Here is a 22,151-nt window from a genome sequence, read left to right on the forward strand (position 1 = left end):
AGTGGACACTCGCTTTATATAGAGCCTTTGTTTATATAACGATATCTTGCAGGTGGCTATATCTTGGCCACAAATTCTGTTCTCACAGAACTTCTGCTGGCTACCTCATTATCCTGTTATTCTTCTTTTCTACTGCCAGCTCCCTTACCTTTTTCCCATAGCTCATCTTTCAGTAACCTTGCAACTGGGTCTTAAGGCCCTTAGTTTACTCTAGCTAAAGCTAAAGAGTCAGGATTGCTCACATGTCTGTTTTCTTCCAGACAGTTTCCCAACATAAGATCCTAATTTTTCTAGTTTATTCAGTGAGAAATGTACTCAGTAAGTGATCCAAACCTAAGTCCCATAAGTCAGTTTCACTTAACTGTTAGAACAAGAAAAATTATATCTGCACTGATTTCACGTATATTCACCTGTAGGGTTCCTCCTGACTAACGTAGTGCTTGCACAACAAAAAGGTTATTCACTGATTTTAACAGAACAATAGCAATTCATCTGTTCCACTTATATCAAGATGAAGATAATTTTTTAGAATGTGCTCTTCTTCCCTATGCCCCCTTTCCTAGATATTTTAAAGAAGCTGTTCCCTCTGTCTTTTAAAAAATATCTGACAAAAGACCTAAAGAACTCTGTCTTTCCTAACCATATAGGTGAAGAGATACTTACTGGGCTTTATCAGCAGCCTGGTGTCTCTTCCCAAGATGAGTCTTGTTGCACTTCCTGAATACACACTAACAAAATCCCCCTTACAAAAAAGCCTACACTGCACATTGCATGTTCCACAGCAGGAGACTGAAGTCATCGAAATAAAACTGTATTAGCAAAATGCTTGTTAGACATCCTCACAAAATGAATGCTGGGGTACCTCTTCTGTGTCTCATACCAGGTTTCACAGGTTTGATGTCAATACATTTTGTAGTTGATGAAAATGTAAGTGCCCCAAACATGGGATGCTTTGGCATAGTTAGTTAGGAATAAACTACAACCCTCTCTACAGAAGTAATTTTAAATCATATTAATCATATTAAATGACTGGTTGTTTGTTTTTTTTTTAATAGGGCAGAGACTTTCTGCATCTCTGAATGGTCATCATCTCTCTGTTTCTTGGTGATATAATTCTACACATGGGTAGCCCTTGAGGTATTCATTAAAAGGGATAAATATGTAAAGCACAAGGGAAATACATTCTTTTATATTCTCTGTAATGGCTCTTTCTACCAAGGAAAAGAAAGCTCAAGTAGCTCGAGAAATGAGAAAATTCTGTATTTTGGGGAAAGGTTTGTCACATCTTTCTGGTGCTCTGTGATGATTTACACTGTTCTCATTTTGCTGGGAATCTCATTCTTTCTTCTTTTCTGTGAGAAAAACTTTCCACTGAAATTTCTGTAAGAAGGACTCTCCTCACCTTTGGAACTCCTCCTCACTCAGAAGTTGGCTAATTGTAACTCGGAGGATTAAATGATGACATCCATATTTTCTCTGTGGATGAGGATTAACTGAAGACATCACCCTCAACCTGTCACATATACATTTTTAGATATAAATATCAATAACAATATTTCTTGTAGAAGTATTAATCGCTTCCTTTTCACTTTAAATTGCAAACTGATTTCTTTCATAACAGTAATTACCACCCCTCTTATCTAGACATATACTTTCAACTGTGGAACATTGGTCAAGTAGTCAGTCCAGTGGACATTTAGGATCGTACGAAGACAGCACTGATGAAAGTGTTGGAGGGGTCAAAGGAGGTGGCAGTAGATGACCCATGATTCCAACCCATATAAAAGAGTAGACAGAACAATTGGTCTGTAGACACTAATTTTTGTTCTTTTGTTCAGGTGTTTATTGCTCCAGACTATTTTATGAAGTCTTCCAATTGCACTGTATGCCTTTGCTAATTTGCTGTCTATCTCTTTGTCGACCTTGGCGTCCAAAGAAATCCCAGATAGCTGAACTGCTGGACTGAGTTGATTCTGATTAACTTATGGTGATGTGGGGATGATGGAAGCCTTCCTCTAGTGCAGGCTGGTAGAGAACTTCTGTCTTCTTCAAACTGACTTCCAGCCCCAAAAGATCTGCAGCCTCTGCAAAGCAGGATGTTATATGCTGCAGAGCTGCTTCCGTGTGAGCAGAGAGGGTGGCATCATCAGCAAAAAGCAACTCCTGGACGTAGGGATTTATGGTCTTGGTGTGTATCTTCAATAACCTTAGGTTGAATCCATTGAGTGCAGCCATTGAGTGCATCCAGCTGTAACCTTCCTAGATGCAACAACTTGTCCCTCAAATTCCTAGTCACAGGGCACCAGACACCTTATTATTTGTAGTCATCTTCTGTCCTGGTTTGGGCCAGGATAAAGGTGATTTTTCTGAGTTTCTTGTAGATGGTTGAACTTGCTGAGGTTGACAGCAAGTTTCTCAAATGGAGTATTCCATCCCATGTGCGTCATCCTCGATATGGAGTTGGGGGATAACGAGGACAGAGCCACACCCTTACCAGCTGATCGGCCTCACCTGGGATCACCAGCAGAAGTGCTGGGTACCACCCCCCTTAACAGCTAATTGGTCTCACCTGTAGTACTATAAAAGACCAGCAGAAGCTCCTGGCTGCCTCCCTGGCTGCCTCCCTGGCTGGCTGCCTGTGGCCCTGCTTGCTGGCCTGCTGCCCTGCCTGCCTGCCTTCACCCGGCATTTTGGAAGGATCTCATCCAGTTCATTTGCCTGCCTGTGTTCCTGCCTCCTGCGTGTCCAGCCTGGACTTCCCCAGGGCTGCCCTGCAGCCTTGGTTTGTGTGAGAATTGTTGGGGGAAAAGGGGGAAGGAATCCGATATTCATTCTCCTGTATATTTGTGTATATATATATATAGCATTTTTCTTTTCTTTTTTTCCTATTTACCATTATTGTTTCATTAAAGTTGATTGGTTTAGCCTCCAACCCATAAGTCTCTCTCCCTTATTCTCTCTCCTTTCTTATCAAGGAGGAGAGAGAGAGATTAATAGAGAGCATCTGTCACCCGGTTTAATCGCCGGGCCAGTGTTAAACCGTGGCATCTTTTTATCAGCCTTTTCAGTGCCTGAAGACAGAAGTCCTATGCTTGCATTCCTTGCTGCATTCCTTCCTCCTTTTTTAACAAGGCATCTATATCTTTGGAAGACCTTAGCCTACTTTAGCAACAACAGCTTTTCAGGGCAAAAACACATCCATTAATCCCTTTTTTTCCTTCAGCTTTCTTGAAAAACTTGCAGTTTAAAGCTCCCTTAGAAATACAAATAAGTTGTAAAAGCAATGCTGTGCTTCATATATTCTGCCCCATCTCATCTGTTGCAAGTCAGGTACAGCTCTAAAACTGTTTTAGCTTAGTTCTTCAAATAAATTTTTGAACTTTAATTGACCTACTAATCCTTTTTAACCTCTAACTTTCTGGCACTGAACTTTCTAAACCCTATCATATACCAAGGGTTTTCATACTGGCTTGCTGGCAATGCAAGAAAAATGAAAAGCAAACAAGTTTAATCCATGGCATGTGAAGACAGCACTTATTGTGGAGCTCGGGTGCTTGCTTGTTTTTTGTTGGTGGTTTTTTTTTTTCCCAGTTGTCCTATTTACTGGATTCATCGAACTGAAACATTTCATCAAACGAAAATGCTCTCAGAACAATGAACACTTTGACCAGTAGGTAGCAGAAGAGATCAAGGAAACTTATTTTAAATATTTCTAATTTCATCAAGAGCTTTTTGGTATTTTAGAAAACAGAACAGGCAGGTCAGACTATGCCCAGAAAATTGATTTAAAATCTTTATTATACTTTATTTTCAATAAAAAAAGCTATTTAATATTTACTATTTTCATGCAATTTGATGTCTTTTAAAGTAATAAGAAGAGAATGATCAGTTTTCAATTTATCTTCGAAATGGTTCTAACAGGTTGTATCACCACAAAGAGAAAAAAATCTGATTTACCACATCAGTTGTAAAATTTATATTGAAAATAATACGCTGTAGAATTTTGTTTTTTTAGTTGCCTTTTGTTTGTTCTTTATGGTTTTTTTCACCTCATTTTCATGTATTTCAATTAATGTCACCGACTTTCAACTCCCAGAAATTTTATAGTAGTAAAAAATATACATCTTTATCCACATTACATCCATACATTTTAAGAGCAACTTACAAAAAATTTCCCTACTTTCATTAGGCAAGCAAGTACTGAATAAACCCCAGGTCTGGTGCTGTGCATATAATCAGCTTCAAGACTTGAGGAAATGTTCTAATTTTACAATATTTCTTTACATATGTTTGGTAATTATTTTGTTTGTGTTCTATCATATTGTGAGGGGATAAAAAATCCTGTGGTGTTATTTGAGGTTGGCCTAAGCACTCTTCTCTGGCAGCCTACACACAAAGATATTGATACTATCCCTAAATGTCTTTCTTTCTCTAACATTCTCTGTGGCTCCGAAAAAGCCAAAACACTAAAGATTGGGGGTCCTGCCCTGTGGTGTCAGAGCCTTTCTGTCTATGAAGTTTTATCTTGGGGGGTTGAGCACTGAAGTCTTACAGATATTCAGTCTTGCATTCCCATACATTTCTGTAGAGGAAAGAAATGTAAAGGCTAAAAGCATAAACACTTCTCTCCCTGTACACAAATTAGAGAAAATGCAAAATATTCTCCCTGCTTTTTCCTTGTTCTTCATGACACTTTTCCTCTTAGCTTCTTGGGAAATTCTTTATTCACCTAGAGTGCATTTAATGTTCCTTGCCACAGGAGAGAACTCCCACTATTTTGCTTGCTCAGCAAGAAGGCACACACAGGTTTTACCATAGTGTGAAACCCTCCCAAAGATAAACAAGATTGAGCTTGATTTGCTGGAGGCCAACTTTTGCCTGAAAGTATTTAAATGATTTTAAAAGATTACAAAGGGAGGACCCAGTGGTGAACTTTCTGAGTCCTACAGGGCTTTGTGAACTTCTCTCCACTCCCATCCTGCCTAATACCATGCAGGAGAAGATAAATGGCTGCTTAAAAAACTTTACAGCCTGGAGGAGAAGCTATCTGCAAGCAGATCTGTAGCAAGGTGAATTGTAACTATTTCACGTAATGAGCAGAATCTTCTGCCAGAGAATGCCCATGCGGCTCAGCAGCAGTCAGAGAAGACTTGCAGGCTTAAACTGAGGTAGGATACTCTTAGGGATTTAATACTTCTGACAATCTTGACAAAAAGATCTGAAGTATGCCTGAGTCAGGCTGGGATTTAAGGACTACTGATGAGTAAAACATAAGTGTACCATAGAATGATAGAATATTTTGGACATGTCTCACCAGCCCAGGTTGCTAAAGGCACCATCCAACCTGGCCTTGACCGCTTCCAAGGAGGGGACATTCTGTTTTAGTATCTTACCACCCTCATAGTAAAGAACTTCCTCCTAATATCTAAACTAAAACTCTCTCTTCAATTTTTAAACTATGGCCCCTTGTCCTCTTGCTACCTGCCTGTGCAAAATGTCCTACCCCAGTTTTCTTGTAGGTCCCCTCCAGACACTGGAGAAATGCTTTAAGATCAGATCCTCTTATTCTGAAAACAACAGTGTAGGAAGCAGTTTCTCAACCCTAGCCCAGACTTCAGCGTGAAGATTACTCCCTTAGACAAGAAAGGTGTAAGTCATTACCATGTAACCCGTTTTCTGGGATACAAAAATGTTTTCTGGGATACAAAAATGTTCATTTACACCTTTGAACAGCTGGTCTTAAACTGCACAGATCTTATTTTTCCCTATGCACACACATGAGAAAATGAAGTTGTTGGATAACAGAGGTGATGTGATCTAATTCAGTGCCCTTGGAGTACTAGTAGTAATAGTATTACTTTCTGTACTCATATCAAGAGACCTTTAAGCCTGAGTATTTTTGTGTGCTTCCAACCTGGTTTTCAAGAAATATCAGACTGTTTTCAGGCTCTGTAAGCCTTTGAGTTGCTGCATTAGCTGAGTTTCTGCTGGCAGCCTGCAATGCTGGGTGTTTTTCTGTTGAGAAAAATTTCTTAGCAAAAACATTCCTTTGGCTCATATTAGCTGGTAGAGCTATAGACTCAGCCCTCTTCTGTGGAATCCGCCACACCAAGACAGCCTTATCACTGAGCTGTACAAAATCTCCCTGCTAACAGATTTTCTGCTGCTAATAATAGTATTCTCCTGTTTCTGTATTGCGTCAAAATTATACATTTGTGTCTGTAAAGTGAAAAGCCATTGCTAGTGGGAGACAGTCACATTCTCAGGTTGTTCCTGGGGAGATGTAGATTAGCTATAGGAAGAAACTTCTACATTAAAATGGTTATTAAAAACTAGGATAGGTTTCCCAGGGAAGTGGTTACATCACCATCCCTGAAATTGTTTAAAATACATGTAGTTATCATATTTAAGAATATGCATTAGCACTGGACTGGGTTGAGTTGAATCAGTGCTTGGACTTGATGCTCTTACAGGCCTTTTCAACCAGAATGATTCCGTGATTCCAAGTGAAAAAGCTTAATTAAACCAGTCTTAACTACTTACCCTGTAATGTCTCTCTTGAAGGCAGCAGGAACTTAGTCAGTGTGTGAAACACTTTTTTTCTCCTTCAGGATGTGGTTAACTTGTTTCTCAAAACAAGGGGGAGTTAATCTTGCCTGGTGTAACTTGGTTGTAAATGTCAACCACAGCTTCTTGCCTGTTGCTTGTGAGAGAAAAAGTACTTGGGGAACATGTATGCTTGGGCTCTTTTTGACTCTGTTGAACCTCTTGGCCTCTTCCTTGTATCAAGGAGTGGAAAAAAACCAGCATGTTTTGTTCCCTTCTGATACATGTATTTTCCTTCTTTGTGGTCATACCAAGATTTCTCTTAACTAATTTCTTTCTGATATACCTCTTTTTTGCTATGATGCAAAAAAAGCTCGCTGGGGTCTCTTTAAAGTGACCTGAAGGACCAGGACTCATTGGAAGTCTAGAACCCACAGCCCTACCGAGGCTTTTTAGTATACCAAAGAGAACCTCCCCTTCATTGTATCAAGTCTAGAAAAGGGAAATTCATCCAACAGGAGAGCTAGGTTACCAAAGCTCTATTTCTAAACTCACAGGCCAGTAGCTGGATTTCAGCAATCTCCATCCGAAATTCAGAAGAAAAAGCACAGAAAAAAACACAGCATTTTAACTTAACAAAATTTTATTTTGGACATTACTAGAGTAACCTGAAATGCCTTTGCAATATATTTTGCAGGAGAAATAGAGGTTTAGTAGAGAAATGCTTCTATGCTTGAACACTATCTGATTCAAGTGAATCACTTCAGATCCAGCACAGACCTTCTCATCTACATTAGAAAATTGTTGTTACCAAAGTTATTTAAGAAACATTAAAGCCATAAATAGAATCTACTATGCCTGAATTCTGTCAGCAGCAATACATCAGATGGGAAAGAATGTAATGCAGCGTGCCTGTAAAAGGTGTTTGGAAAGGGCCATACATCTTTAGTATTTTCTAAGCTATTCAAGCATGTTGAATGCTTTCATGCAAAAAGTACAAGGATGGGGAGTTCATATTCTGCTTAGCAGAGGGAGGAGGAAAAATGCACTCTCTTCAGTTCACAGAGAAACTGAAATAGCAAAAGCAGTTACAAATCCTGAAATAAATTAGCTAGGCAGGCTTCAACGGTGTAAAATGTCTGAAATGCAAGGTGCTGTGTGTGTTCTGGGCCGTTATTGTCATCAGATTTGACACTGGCTGTTTAAACGTTGTAGTTCATGCTCTGTCTTCCTGATCTTCAGATCGCTTTTGCCTTTCTTCCCCAATGCCTGGAAAAGCAAAGTGTGTTTTAAAGTGTATTTAATGCAATTGGGCCCACATGCCACTGTTGGATAGCTGTCAGATCAAGACAGATAGACTCTCAGAACTTAGTGTGGGCTTTCTTTTGTGCCTCTTTGGATACCTTAATTTAAAAATCCTTCCACCTTCTTTTTCTCCTCCCACTATTTCACATGTTTGTGTTTTGGGAGCCTTGCTTTTGATGCCTTACTTGTCTTGATTTTTCTCTAGGCTTTGTGCTCTGCCACTTGAAATAGTCACTGAGATATCTATCTCCTGGGAACTTCTGGCAATGCTCGAGTTGCTTTGGAAAAGCAAGTTCGCTGCAAAGAATATTTGGAGACCAGCCACCAAGAACTGAGCTTTGGATCCAGAAAAGTTCTATTTACTTTGAAGTTTAGGAGGGAGGGTGGGTTTGGGATTTTATTTTGTGGTTTGTGTGTTTTATTTTCTTGGAAGGCAGTGTCTTTTGGCAGGGGGCAGAGGGGCTATGGTGGTGGGCTTTTTTCCCCAGAAATCCTCAAGTGTGGGCTGAAACAAATACGCAAAGACAGTTGGTCATTCTTGGCCTGTGCTTCCAGTATTTCTACAGATTAAGCTATGTGCTTCCTTACCTCAGAAGAGAAACAATTTGAGACTCATGAGTGTATTGAAAGCGATGCTTTTTGCCATCAAGATTCTCAAACCCAGCACAGCCATAGCCAGCATATTTGTTTTTTCCACTTTGGGATCTGCTTAGTTATAGAAAAAAAAAAATGGCAGAGATCATGGCCTCGATTTGGGTACTGGGATATTTGCAGAAAGCGAACAAAAAAAAACCCCAACAAACAAACCCCACAAAACCAAACCAAACCAACCCCCAAAACCAGGCAACAGTTTCAGGGGGAGAAACAACAACAAAGGATGATACAGAAACATGGCAACAACAGGGGAGGAAGGTGTCTGTCTAGATGAGGTTTTGTTTCCTTTTTGTTTCTAAACTAGCACCTTATGTTTGATTAATATCTTGTTTTCTCTTTCCTCTGCCCTTGAGAAAATACATCTCTATGCATTTGTCCCCAACAGAGAAATGTAAGTTCACAATCTACTTAGGTAACTGACCTTGTGTAGAGTTGCCTGTGGTGCTGCAAACCTTCCCTGATACTGGTTCTTCATCCTTCTGTTCTGTAGCATGATAAAGCAAAGGTATTAAAAAGTACACCCAGAGCTTCAAAATGTTCATATTACCTCCCCATAGGAACATGTGGACAGTGCAGTCTGGGGCTCTGATGGTTGGTCAATAATTATGACATTAATTTCAGGAGAAAATTACCCATGCAATCGCAAGAAACAAAAGAATTTCTGAATTGTTCTGGCTTTACTATTTTCATGAGCTTCCTGATTAAAAAAAAAAAAATTACCAAAATACAAAAAATGATTTAGGAAAAGAACAGGGACCCCATTACTTTAACCTTATGTTGTTTTTAGAAAGGGTCTTTCAGGCTATGAGATTTGCTGCTATGTTTTGAGGTGTTTAGTCACAAATAAATGTACATTTGAAAATTTATTTTATCTCCCCCTCCTCCGCAAAAAAAAAACCCAACATTTAAGTCTTTCCCTTTTCTATTCATTACTCATTCCTTACCTCAGAAGAGAAACAATTTGGACAATGCTTACCAGCAGGAGGAATAGCAAGTACTAGAAGATGTGGTCTCTAGTAATAAATGGAAGTTGTACCACAAAACTGTACCTGGCAATGTTGTGTTGGCTGTAAGAGTACTGCCATCAAATTTGGCCTCACAGGTCACATCCATGTTTTTTTTCACACTGACCACCTTAATGGTATTGTACGATGACTCTGATGTTAGGATGGATCTATTCTGTTCATATAGGACCTCATTAGAGGACATCTCCAAGACGATGTTCTTTGCATAAATGTTTCTTGCCAAACAAGCTGTTTTCCCAGTGCTGCCATCTTCCTTCAATTTCTTTGATTTAATCATAATGACTTCTGGGTCAGAACTTTTTTGCATTTCTGGGGAAAAAAAAAAAAAAAAAAAAGAAAGAAAAAAAAAAACAAAACAAAAAAGCAATGTTTGGACAGGATTTGATTTTATTACAAGATACCTTGAATGCTGAGGCACCTAAAGTTCATATGCACTGCAGCTGGGACTAATTCCTAATATTAACAAAGACTAGTTGCCTTTTTTGTCATTATTCCTTTCTGCTCTTTCCAAAATCAGATTAAAGACAGAAAGCATGAATTAAAGTATTTTTATTTTAATAGGAGCTTTTATTCCATAGGCTTCCAAGCACCCTTTTCCCAAAGCTCATGCCTAGAGTTGAGATCTCTATTTTTTAAATAAGGTACCTGCAAATGATAAGAAATCTTTCATGAGTGCCACTCCAAAAGTTAAATTAACCTGTTTCCTCAACAGTTTAATTGTTAAAAATAACAGTTCTGTCAGGGACTGTGTTAAATATGCATGAGACACGAGGGATTAACTGCTTTTCTTCTTTTCCTCTTTTATTCCATAAAATTCCAATTAATAGTATTCTTCCCTCCCCTCAAAGCTCACTTTTTATCTCTGACAGATTAGAAATTATTCAGAACTTAAATTTCAGCCTCCACAGGAATTTTAGTTCCCTTCAGGCTGTCCAAACATGGCTTTGAACACTATGCAGTGCTTACAAGGATGCCTCAGTAAATGGATAGATGTTAGGTCCCAGAGAAATTCAGCATGGTAGTCACAAGGAGTGAGCCCAAGTTCTATGTTCTAATTCCCATAATTACTGTGCTCAGCAGTGTTGTTCTACTTAATCTGTCTAATTACACATCAAAAAGTTATGTATAGAAAGCCCGAAGTCTAACTTCAAAATATGGGGGAGCAGCTGCCTGAAATTTGGGAAATGCAAGGGAAAGGAAAGGCAAAGGGAAGGAAAAGGGAAAATCTGAATAATGACAACTCAGAAGAATTTCATGCATAAAGAATACTTACTTGGTTCCACAGTCAGTTGAGTCCCAGTCCCGAACACAAGACGAGATGTAAATACACAGTTAAAATGTGTAAATCAAAAAACGCTCATTTTGCTTTTCCTACAACATACATTTCCTTTCCAGATGCTGTAATGTGGTTTTGCTGGAGCTTCTCAGTCCTGTGCATTTTTTTTTTTCTTATCTGGGAAGGATTTTGATTTTTTCTTATCTTCAGCATTTCCGAGCATTTTGTATTCTAGGAAGCTGCTTCTCTGGCACAACTCACTGAGAAAGATCCTCAACAAGAACGAGTGTACACTGTATAGCTGTAGTCAGTACAGCAGAATTATTTCTTTTTCAGACCCCAGAAGACTCAAACGATTCCCATAGGGATTATGCCATATTTACTGCTAATGCATGTTTTCAGCATGTCAAAAACTAACTTCTCATACATGAGAAGTCAAGATCTGTTTAAAAACTCTCTATTGCCAGCTCTTTACTGAGCAGAGCCAGTTAAAATCCATTGGAGGATAGGACACTTCAGAATAAATTCAGGCTAGAGTGCTAGCCAAGCTGGGAATAAACGGTAAGATATTAAATTTAAGTAGTGTGCACCAGGTGTCTGTGGATCATGGAGTAATGTTGATACAGAGGTAACATAGTTACTGCTCTACAGCCTTCATAAGCAGATACAAAATCAGGATTCAGTTAAAAATTCTGCCTGGAAAAAAGAGCACTCTAGGAATTACTGCAGCAAAAATTTCTTATTTTCCATGTGTGCAACCCAATGAGGGTATCCAGAGCCACAAAACTGGGCAGGGAAAAACAATAACTGAAGACTTTAATGATTTCACATAGCTTGATTGAAGAAGGGATTGTCAAGTTCTGCCTTTCTTTCATCTTTTAGAAACCCTGTGAGATCTACATTTCCAAAGAGATAAACAGGATAAACAGAAAAATGAAAAGAATATAGCAGTTGTCTCCTTAATCATTTTGGTCATGTGTTGCCTTTCTTCCCCCAAATACATTGGCTTTTTTCCGTCTTTGGATTTTTGTACAGGGTTTTATGTTGTTTGTATCATTGTGGTACTCCAGCCACGAGCACAGTGATATATTCCATTGCAAAAACTCTGTTCTTTATCACTACACAGAATTTTGGATTATGCAGGAAGTCACATGACTTCTTGAGTGGTTTCTGTCCCAATATGTCACATGAAGAAACATGATATGGCTTTCACAGAATAGTCTAAAATAAGACTAAAAAAGTCAAATTATAAGTCAAAACTTTGGGATTACACAGCACCTCTGAGAAGTCTCACAGAGATAAAATGTGAAGAAAGTAGGAAAAAGCAAACAAGCACTTTTGTTTGCTATTTCAAAGCATTTATGAAAATCTCTGAGACACTGCAGCTCTCAGACAGGAAGCCTGCAGAAGTCATTATACCTACACTCAAGTAATCTCTGCTTGGTCTTCCATGTGGTTATTAATGATTCTGCCAGGGGAGATCCAAAAAGAAACAAGCAGGCTCTGGGCGTGATGGTCAAGGGTATGTGGGCCCAGGTGAGTTTCTCCTTGCCGGTGAGGGGGGGGGCGAAAGGAGTGGACGGATCCTGCTGGTCATAGTTGGTTGCACAGCTGGCACTAGTAAAAGGGAATTGTTTTCTATGACCTATTAGAGCCTACTTGAGGACTGAGGACTGTTTGGAAGGACCTGACTAAAAGGGACAAATCTATCTTTACTGATAGGCTGGCTACCCTGATAACAATAGCTTTGAACTAGAAATAATGGGGGGAGAGGAGGATGATCAATGATCAAGTGAGAAGGAGATGGAAAGGATTGTACAAAAGTGGCCCCATAGTTTCTGGGAAAGCAGGATGTCTGTGGGCCTCTTTAAAGTGCCTGTGCACAAACACATGGGAAATGGAGAACAAAGGAGAAATTATAGCTCTGTCATAGCTGCAGGGCAATGGCCTCACTGACAACACAGAGATGTGGTGGGGTAGCTCACACAACCCAGGAAATGCAATGCATGGTAAAGTGCAGGTAAGTGAACTCCTGCCAATCATGGTCCAGTTTTTCCTCTGTGACCTGGCTGAAGAGCTCTGGGATCATGGACAAACAGTGCAGTAGCTTAGGGAAGTACTGTAGTGGAAGGAGCCAGGCTGTTTAGGAAGGCCCAACACTGGAAAGGTGAGAAGGGGTGATTCCACTCTGTGTCAGGGAGCACTTGGAATTCATGGAGCTGTGCTCTGACATGTCCAGTGAGCCAGCTAATAGTGGAGATGCCAGGATTAGAGGGCAGAGCAGCATGGGTGACTTTGTGTTGGGTTGCTACAAGGGAAAACCTGATCAGGAAAACACAGTAGACAACTGGAAGAAGCCTCGTGTTTGCTGGCCCTGGTGCTCATGGGACCACTCATGAACAATGCCAAATATCTGCTGTAAGGACAGCACAGCAGGGTCCAAGCCAACAGGCAGTTTTCTGGAGTCTACCGATGAAAATGTCCTGGAATAAAAGGGACTGAGGATCCATATCTCCTGCTTGCAAATGTGAGGTGGCGGATGTGAAGGTCAGGGGCAACCTTGGCTGCAGTGTCCTCATGCAGGCTGAACTCAGGATCCAGAGAGGAGGAAGCAATGTAAAAAGCAGGACCATGGCCCTGTATTTCAGGAGACCAGATTTTGGGCTCCTCAGAGACCTGCTGAGAAGAATCCTATGGGTTATTTTCCTGATTACTGGTTTGCCTCTTAGCAAATATCAAGGGACTTGGGATGAAATATTAAAGAATATTTTTGGACCAGCTGCCCTAGTCTCATTAATTTTCAGTTGAGTTTCATTCTGCTTTTCCCAGCTCTTTCTGGACTTTCAAGTACGTATGTTCCCAGACTCTATTTTCATGCCATATAAAAATTAGTCCATTTATGAATGCCTCAATAGTTACTTTTGTTTAGTTGATTAGCTCAGTGGACTCTCTTGATGTGCTAAAGTTGATTTTTTAATATTTCTTGATTAAGTACAATTTTTATAAGGGTCCTGGGAGTGCTTTCCCAATTATATGCACCACTTTTTTTCTTAGTTTATTCGACCTTGTAAACTAGATTATCTGACCACAGAATTGCCTATGCTTCGGCCTTTTGATTGATATGTTTTTAGCTGAGCTTGAAAGTGGGGAACATTGTTATGATTGACTTGACTGTCCATTTGATTTTTTATCTGACTTTAGTTATTTTGACTAATGGTTACCTGGAATTGTGCAGGTAATTCAGTTTCTGAATCCTCAAATATATTTCTAAGATCCAAAAAGAAATAACATCATTTCTTCCTGTCCACAAACCTGCCAGGTTCCACACTGTATTACTCAGTATGTTTATTAGCACCATTGATGTTGTCACCTGCAAAAGTCTATTTCTTCTGAAAAAGAGAAAGATCCTGACAGGATTAACTCCTGTAAGGAGAGGAGATCAGGCCAAGCTGTTTTGTGTGAATTTACTTAATGTAGAATTAAAACTTGTAATATATGTTAATGAATTTGTATTCATAACTAGTAAAATTCAGGGTTAAACTGAGAAAGAAGTGAACAAACCAGCTGAGAAGTGTCATTTTCCACTAGAACAATGTAACCAAACACAAGGCCAGAACCGGATTAACTTCTGTCTCGAAGATAATTAAAAGTGTATGTCTTGTTCTTAAAAAAAGACACTGCCAAGGCCATTTAGGCACCAGCTGGGCACCAAAGAATGTGAACATCTGCACAAGAAGAACATAAAAGGTGTCACCACCAACAGATAAGAAAGTTATGGCTAGGGTCTGATATCGCCTTGTAACAATATAATGAAGTCAGCAAGAATTGAGAATGTGAAGATGTTGTAACCTCCCCTTTTACTGTATAAATACCCCAACCCTTTCTCTTAACGCTTGGAACTCTTTGTCCAGCAAGAGCTGAGAGTTCCCTGGATCCGCAAATAAATACCTTTGCTGTTTAAAGACTTAAAACTCTCTCTAAACAGTTTTATTAGGCCTTTTTGGTCTTCACTTCTTCTTAATAAAAACAAACAAATGAAATTAATTTGGTTTCTTTAGTACCAGTGCCTGTGTGTTCCACTGCTAACATGGGCATGTTCATCTGCTGTTCTCTTTATTTTGTCAAATTGTTTTCTCCTTCTTACTGCCTCACTCCTGAACTGCTGGCAGAATGAACAGAACAAGCTCTAAATGCACCCTGCCACAGGCCTGATACATACAGGTGCCTCTCCCATATCCTTCACTTGCTGCTAAATGTTCACAGAGCAGTGAGACCTCACCCTGCTTTTCACTGAGAGCTCAGGTGCAGTTGAACAGACTTTCTCCCTCTGGGTGACTGCAGACACACAGTTGCCTTAATAGCCCCTGCAAGCCACATGCTTGGATTTGTTCCATTTAGTTGATCTGCCTTTGGTTTTGCTGTGCTGGTGCACCCCTTCCAAAACATTGCAGGAAGTGCTCCAATGCTGCTACTGAGATGTTAGAGACTGAGAATGTACTGAGAATGTTTAGATTCTGTCCCACGAGGTGATATTGAAAACTTTGAACTGAGTTCTGTTCCAGGGCTGGTCACCCCATCACTTTCCTGGGCAGCCTCTTCCAATGCCTGACTATGGAAGGTGCCTGACTATGAAAGAATTTTTTCCTAATATACAAAATGAACCTCCCCTGGCATAACTTGAGTCATTTTCTTCTGTCTTGCCACTGGTTACATGGGAGAAGAGACTCCCACCTCTGGGCAGTGGGGTCACCACCTCTCTACAACCTCCTTTCAGGCTGTTGTAGAGAGCAAGGAGGTCTCCCCTTATCCTTCTCTTCTTCAAACTAAACAATCCCTGTTCCCTCAGCCACTCCTCATAGGACTTGTCCTCCAGACCACTCACTCTCTCTGAACATGCTACAGCAACTCAATGTCCTTCTTTTAGTGGGCAGCCCCAAACTGAATACATTATTTGCTGCACTGAGGTGAGGCACTGAGAAAAATTTCATGTTCTTCTGTGGATGGAACCATCTCATTCAACCCTTTATCCAAAACAAATGGTACTTGTCATGGATTCCCTGGAGACACTATTGCTGTTCTTAGGAAAACAAAGTCCTTTTCCAACCAAAACTGCTCAGTGATTCTATTTGTTTTCCTAAGAACAGCTATAGTGTCTCCAGGGAATCCATGAGTCCAACGATTAACCCAGCACTGCTAAGTCTACCACTAAACCACAGCCCTCAGCACCACATCTACCTGTCTTTTAAACACCTCCAGGGATGGTGAGTCCACCACTGCCCTGGCCAATCTGTGCCAGGACTGACAACCCTTCTGCTGAAAAATTTTTTCCTAATATCCAATCCCAGCCTCCTCTGGTGAGAACTTAACATCTCCTCTTGTCCTATTGCTTGTTACTTAGGAAAGGAGACCAGCACTCTACCAACTCCTTTAAGGTAGTTGTATGGATAGGGTTTCTCCTCAGCCTCCTTTTCCCCAGAGCTACGGACATGTCAGGCTGCAAGTGATAAGCACAGCTTCAGAGAGCCATGCAAAACCCAGAAGCTGCTCGGTTCCTGGGAGGCCATCTCTCACTTCTCTCGCTTACCTGTGATGGCCATTAACCCCACACACATAGAAGACTACATGGCCCAGCAGACCTTCCCTGCCTGTGCCTCTGCCACTGCAGATAGTCTTGGTCTCTCCTAGTTACACCCTTGCTCTATGACAACACTAAAGGTGAGAAGGTGGGGTTGGAGGAGCTGTAGAATTTGAAGCCTTTTGATGCTGCTGCTTCTACAGCACCTCTGCATTCTTTTCCAGGAAAGCCAGACCGCACTATTCCAGAGAAGCTTTCTTGCATCCAACCACAAAAGACTTTGGTAGATTAAAGCTCCTCCTTTCATTTATGCCCTGATCCTGCCTCTGTTTCAAGCACTGTGCCCTTTTGCAGCTCTCTCATGCTGCAGAAGTAGGTGGCTGAGTCTGCAACTGCTAGCGAGAGCATTTCCAGAGAGAGATGGTTCCTGGAGGGATCTGAAGAGCTGTTGACTTGTGTTTGGAAGAATGAAGCAATGAGTTGTAGTCCCGTGAAAGGATACTGCAGCACTAGATGCTGCAGGTCTTTTCCAGGAGTCTGACGTATCCAGTCCCAAGCATAGCTGCTGTCAGTGATGGGTACACCAGAGATGTGGCAGGTGAGTGTGAGGGACTCTGAGACCTTTGCTACCGTGGGTCCAGAGGCTTCTATCTGCACCTGAGAAAGGGTACCTGGAATGCCAGAACATGAGACTGAACAAGCAGAAACAGCTCAAACAACTGCTTCATCTATTCTACCACTTCCCAAGGCTTCTGCTTGTCATCTCTGGGACACTCCAGATGTATACAGACACCTCACAAACTCGTGTTTGCATTATAGTCTCTGATCTGGGAGAGCACAGACTTCCCAGTTCTCCCACTTAGCTCCCAAGTAATCCTCTGTACTTTACCCGTTTCCTCTGCTTGCTCCTCAGGTAGCAAAACTGGTTTAGACCAAGTTAACTTGATTCATTCCCAAAATGAGAGCAGGGCTATTCACACCTCAACAGCTGGGCCATGACTTGGTTTCTGCCCTACTGAGGAATGATGGAAATGGCAAAACTTGTTTCTAAAGATGTTGCAGAGTTACAGGAGTGAGGTTGGGGTGAAATATGGGACAAAAGCAAGAAGGGCTGGAGCTCATTTGGGAGAGAAAAGGCAGCACATCCCTGTAAGAATCAAAGACTTGAAAACTGTATGCTTCAATATGCAGCACTCGGGGAGCAACCTTAGTGCCTATGTGACTCATCTGCCTTCTAGCACCAAAGTACCGATGCAGCACCTGGAAGGAGATTTTATTAAAGCTCAGCTGAACTTCCTATCACTGTGCAAATGGTACAGAACGGCACAGTAGTAGCGGGCAGAGTCCTGCAGATGCAGGTTACGCAGGGAAAGATATGACTTGGACTGGGAGTTGTCCCGGGATACTGTGACTCGACTTTCCATTACTGCTCCATAGAAAGCTTTATGCAAGGCCCAGCAGATGGAAACTAATTCATATGTTCCATTCGGTGTCTGACGGTACCACCAAACTGCATAACGTTCAAAGCTGTAGCCAAAGCCGTGGCAGGAGAGGTTCACGGAGTCCCCAGCTACTCGCAGCCCTCCGCCGGTCTCCACCAGCCTCACCTGGGCCAACACCTCTGCGGACGGAAAGCGCAGGCAGCTGGGCAGGACTTCTCCAGCACCCATGGATATTCACCGGCAGCCCCAGGAAAGCCCCGCGCCTGGCACAGTGACAGCCGCACCTCCTCTCTCCCGGCAAAGCCCCGTGCCCGGGCCGAGCCCCGCTGCCCTCCCGGGGCTGAGCCGCGACCGACACCGACACTCCGGGTCCGGCAAAAAATCCTCCACCTCCCTCTTCCCTCTTCCCTCTCTCTTAATTTATCTCTCCATCTCCGTCGTCCCTAATCCTCTCCCTTCTTTCCCTATCCATCTCTTGCCTTCTTCTCCCTCTGGCTTCTCACACTCCTTCTGTGTCCTTTCCATGTCCTTTCCTTGTGCCTTTACCCCTCACTCTTCCTTTCCCTCTTCTCCCCTTCTCTACCTCTCTCGGGTGGAGCCCCCTCTCCCCGGGCCCAGTCCCATTCTCTCTGTCCTCCCCGCCCGTCTCTGACCTGCCAGCCCCGAGGCCACCAACAAGGCCAGGAACCACAGCACCAGCCCGGGTAGCACCATGTCCTGTCGCTCCGGAGCCGACAGAAGGGACGCAGTGCGGAGACGATCCTCTTCTCTTCCCTTGCTCCACCCTCCTCCTTGCTGTACAGCAAAGCTACACGCCCCCAACTCCGCCCCCATCTTCTCATCGTCTCTCCCGTTTCTAATAGTGTCTTGTTCTTCTGTCCTACCTACAAGGGTAAACAGCAGAGTGGGGCAGGGGGGAGATGTTGCTAGAGAGGTTCTCGGCCTGCAGTGACATGCTCAAGTCCTTAGGACACGGATCTCCCCCAGCAGCTTACCCAGGATGAGAAATAAACCCCTGTACTGAGTCCTCATAGCTAGAACTGCTTCATCTCACTTGCCCATGTCTTTGCCCAGATTCACCATTCTCTGTCACCACTGACAATCAAACTTTTACTTCACTTCATGTCCTGGGCACAGCCATGTTGCTCCCTTGGCATTGGTCTTGTCTTTGACTGCCCTGCACCCAAAAGCTGAGAGGAAATAAAGGGCAAGTAGGACATTGTTAGGACAGCCTTTGGGGTGTCTTCCTATTGTTCCTGACAGCACAAAAGAAGGTGTCCCTCAGCTCCAGTGTGGTAATGCCCTGTGTACTACAAATGTGATTGGCCGGGAAAATTTCTTGTGGGTGTCAGGGCTGAGATGACTGCAGATGACTCAGCCCTTCCTCAGAAGTGTGGAAGGTTACATGTACCAGGCCCTGGGCATGTAGCACAAGATGGACCTTGAGGTGCATCACAGGGTCAGTAGCTGCCCTTGCTTATTACTGCCCGGCACACCTTCTCAGCTGGAGCTCCTCATCTTGTAATGTGCCTGAAAACTGGAGGGGATATTCATCAACTGCTTCACTCCAGCCAGCTTATGGGGCAGGACAAGTTGAAAGGATGGAGGTGGGCTATGTTTCCAAAGTCCATAGGTTTAGGGTCCTAACCAGAAGCCTTTTCTCCAGGGATGACTTGGTGATCCACCTGAACGGATTGACGTGAGTACAGGCTTTTACCTTGGACTGCACCTACTTCAGGATCCTCTGCAATGTGTTGTGCTGCACATTTCTCTATATCAGGAGGGACTCAGCCACCAGATCATAGTGGAAGAGCCTGAAGGTGCCACCAACAGTATGTCTGCCCCAGTCCATGTTCTTGTCCTTGCTACAGCTGTTGTTACTGTTTGACATCTCACTCATCCTAGGACAACCTGAAACTGAGCAGAGGAACAATGAGGCACTTCTGTGTCATAGCTCTGGACAGAGATGTCTGAGAGATGAAAACTGGTAGGAATAGGTTTTGCTACATCTTAGTAAACCTGGGATGCAATTAAGCATGCAGGGGAATTCACAAAGTCCCCAGAATTAGAGTATTTGTGTGCTTTGCAGCAAGTACTCCAGGGGTCAACCAGGCTGTTGCCGATACCAGACCTCACAAATATAGAAAACATTGGAGGTGTAAGTGCATCACAAGATCCCAGTGTTCCCTGCTCGCCACCACCTTGTGCCTTAGATCTCATCACCCTTAAATGTCCCTGAAACAAAAGCAGGGCTGCTCCTCACTGCTTTGCTCTCAGTGGTGCAAGAAAACACTACATGAGTAGCCAGGCTGGTTGGATGACAGAAACATATTGAACTATCTCCTCAGAATAAAACACTGCAACTGGGACAGGAGATAGAAACCATCAGTTTGTGAAAAGGAGGTCTTGCAGAGAGGCCAGGACTGCCTGAGGTACACAGTGATGGCCTGTCTCTTCTGAAGAAAGTCTGAGAAATCTCAACAATTATCTACTCAAAACTTTGTGCATCCTGTGCTAAGTCCTAGAAGGTTTGTGTTAAAGCTTAGCTGGATTTCCTATCTCCACATGACCTGTGAATGGTGCAGAAGTAGTGAGCAGGGTCCTGGGAGTTCAAGGCATCCAGAGAGTGAAGAGTCTCTGTGGCTTCCTGCATTTTTTCCTTGGGTTTGCCTCTTCTTCAGAAGATTTACACTGCAAGAGAAAATATCTTCCTTGCAGTAGAGATAGCTTTTGTGTGCTTTTTTTTTTTTTTTTTTTTTTTTTTTTTTTTTTTTTTTTAGAGTTAGACTTCTGAAAGCACAATGTATCCTCATAATGTTCAGGGTGCTGGGGAAACCAGTTGTGTTCAAAGGGTTTCAGGTTTCTCTTAGTTCAGCCTGTGTTAATTGGAAGCAGCTGTTTGATACGGCTCCACACATTAAGACTCAGAATCATAGAATCATAGAATCATAGAATCCTAGGGGTTGGAAGGGACCTCGAAAGATCATCTAGTCCAACCCCCCCTGCCAGAGCAGGGCCCCCTAGAGTACATTGCCTAGGAACGTGTCCAGGCGGGTTTTGAATGTCTCCAATGAAGGAGACTCCACAATCCCCCTGGGCAGCCTGTTCCAGGGCTCCGTCACCCTTACAGTAAAAAAATTTTTTCTGATATTCAACTTGAACCTCCTATGCTCCAATTTACACCCATTACCCCTTGTCCTGTCACTGGTCACCACTGAGAAAAGCCTAACTCCATCTCCCTGACACTCACCCCTTACATATTTGAAAACATTGATGAGGTCACCCCTCAGTCTCCTTTTCTCCAAACTAAAGAGACCCAGCTCCCTCAGCCTTTCCTCATAAGGGAGATGTTCCACTCCCCTAATCATCTTAGTAGCTCTGCACTGGACTCTTTCAAGCACTTCCCTGTCCTTCTTGAACTGGACACAATACTCCAGGTGCAGCCTCACCAATGCAGAATAGAGGGGGAGGAGAACCTCTCTTGACCTACTAACCACACCCTTTCTAATGCACCCCAGGATGCCATTGGCCTTCTTGGCCACAAGGGCACATTGCTGGCTCATGGTCATCTTCTTGTCTACCAGGACCCCCAGGTCTCTTTCACCTACACTGCTCTCCAGCAGGTCAGCCCCCAACCTATACTGGGACATCATGTTGTTCTTCCCCAAATGCAAAACTCTACACTTCCCCTTGTTGAATTTCATCATGTTTCTCCCTGCCCAACTCTCCAGCCTGTCTAAGTCTCTCTGAATGGCAGCACAGCAAACTTGCTGAGGGTACATTCTATACCCTCATCCAAGTCGTTGATGAATATATTGAACAACACCGGTCCCAGTACCGACCCCTGAGGGACTCAGAGTCAGGGTGAGGCAGCTGATAAGAAAGAGATAAAGGTATTTTCGTGGGTGAATATATAAATTTATAGAATATGGGAATGGACTCCACATTCCTATGGGTTGGCTCAGTACTGGCTGGTGTAGGGCAGACAGGTGGGGTGTCAAAGCAGAGGAATCTGCAGCACAATCCCCATCATAATTGTACACCTGTGCAAGGCATAAAGGCAGGACTTGGGGCTCCCCAGCCACTGCTGCCACTAATGAAAGTAAATGGACTAGGACTGGGGAAAGGACAAGGGTGGGGGGCAAAATCCTGGTGTTTGGAGCTGGTGAGCAGAGAAGTGCCAAGGAGCAAGCCTGACACTAGAAAGAGCTGCTCCTGGCCAACACCTTACTCCCTCTCCTGTTTCCTGGCAAAGCCACACCCTTTGCTGTGTTTCTCATTTAGGTGGATACCTTGCATACTGTGGAGATAGAACCCTTCGCTGATGT

At 42.6% G+C, this 22,151-nt stretch overlaps 1 protein-coding gene across 1 annotated transcript; it reads right to left on the reverse strand.

Annotated features, from left to right (window-relative positions):
• Positions 1-7,170: 7,170 nt before the first annotated feature.
• On the reverse strand, positions 7,171-18,558 carry LOC139788450 (Ig heavy chain Mem5-like). Its single transcript, XM_071728408.1, has 6 exons — positions 18,477-18,558; positions 17,677-18,002; positions 10,804-10,852; positions 9,555-9,839; positions 8,927-8,989; positions 7,171-8,556 (listed from the first exon to the last, which is right to left on the reverse strand). Exons 1-6 carry the CDS (start codon positions 18,535-18,537, stop codon positions 8,441-8,443), a joined length of 900 nt encoding a protein of 299 aa, XP_071584509.1. The 5' UTR covers positions 18,538-18,558; the 3' UTR covers positions 7,171-8,440.
• Positions 18,559-22,151: the final 3,593 nt, after the last annotated feature.

This window comes from Heliangelus exortis, chromosome 29 (genome assembly GCF_036169615.1).
Source record: "Heliangelus exortis chromosome 29, bHelExo1.hap1, whole genome shotgun sequence".
Lineage (NCBI taxonomy): Eukaryota > Metazoa > Chordata > Aves > Apodiformes > Trochilidae > Heliangelus > Heliangelus exortis.

Coding starts and splice junctions, on each gene's coding strand:
- LOC139788450 (XM_071728408.1), bottom strand. CDS start 18,537: ATGGTGCTACCCGGGCTGGTGCTGTGGTTCCTGGCCTTGTTGGTGGCC. Junction 10,853..17,676: donor ACCATTTGCACAGTGATAGG/AAGTTCAGCTGA, acceptor AACTGTGTATTT/ACATCTCGTCTTGTGTTCGG. Junction 8,990..9,554: donor AGCCAACACAACATTGCCAG/GTACAGTTTTGT, acceptor ATCATGCTACAG/AACAGAAGGATGAAGAACCA.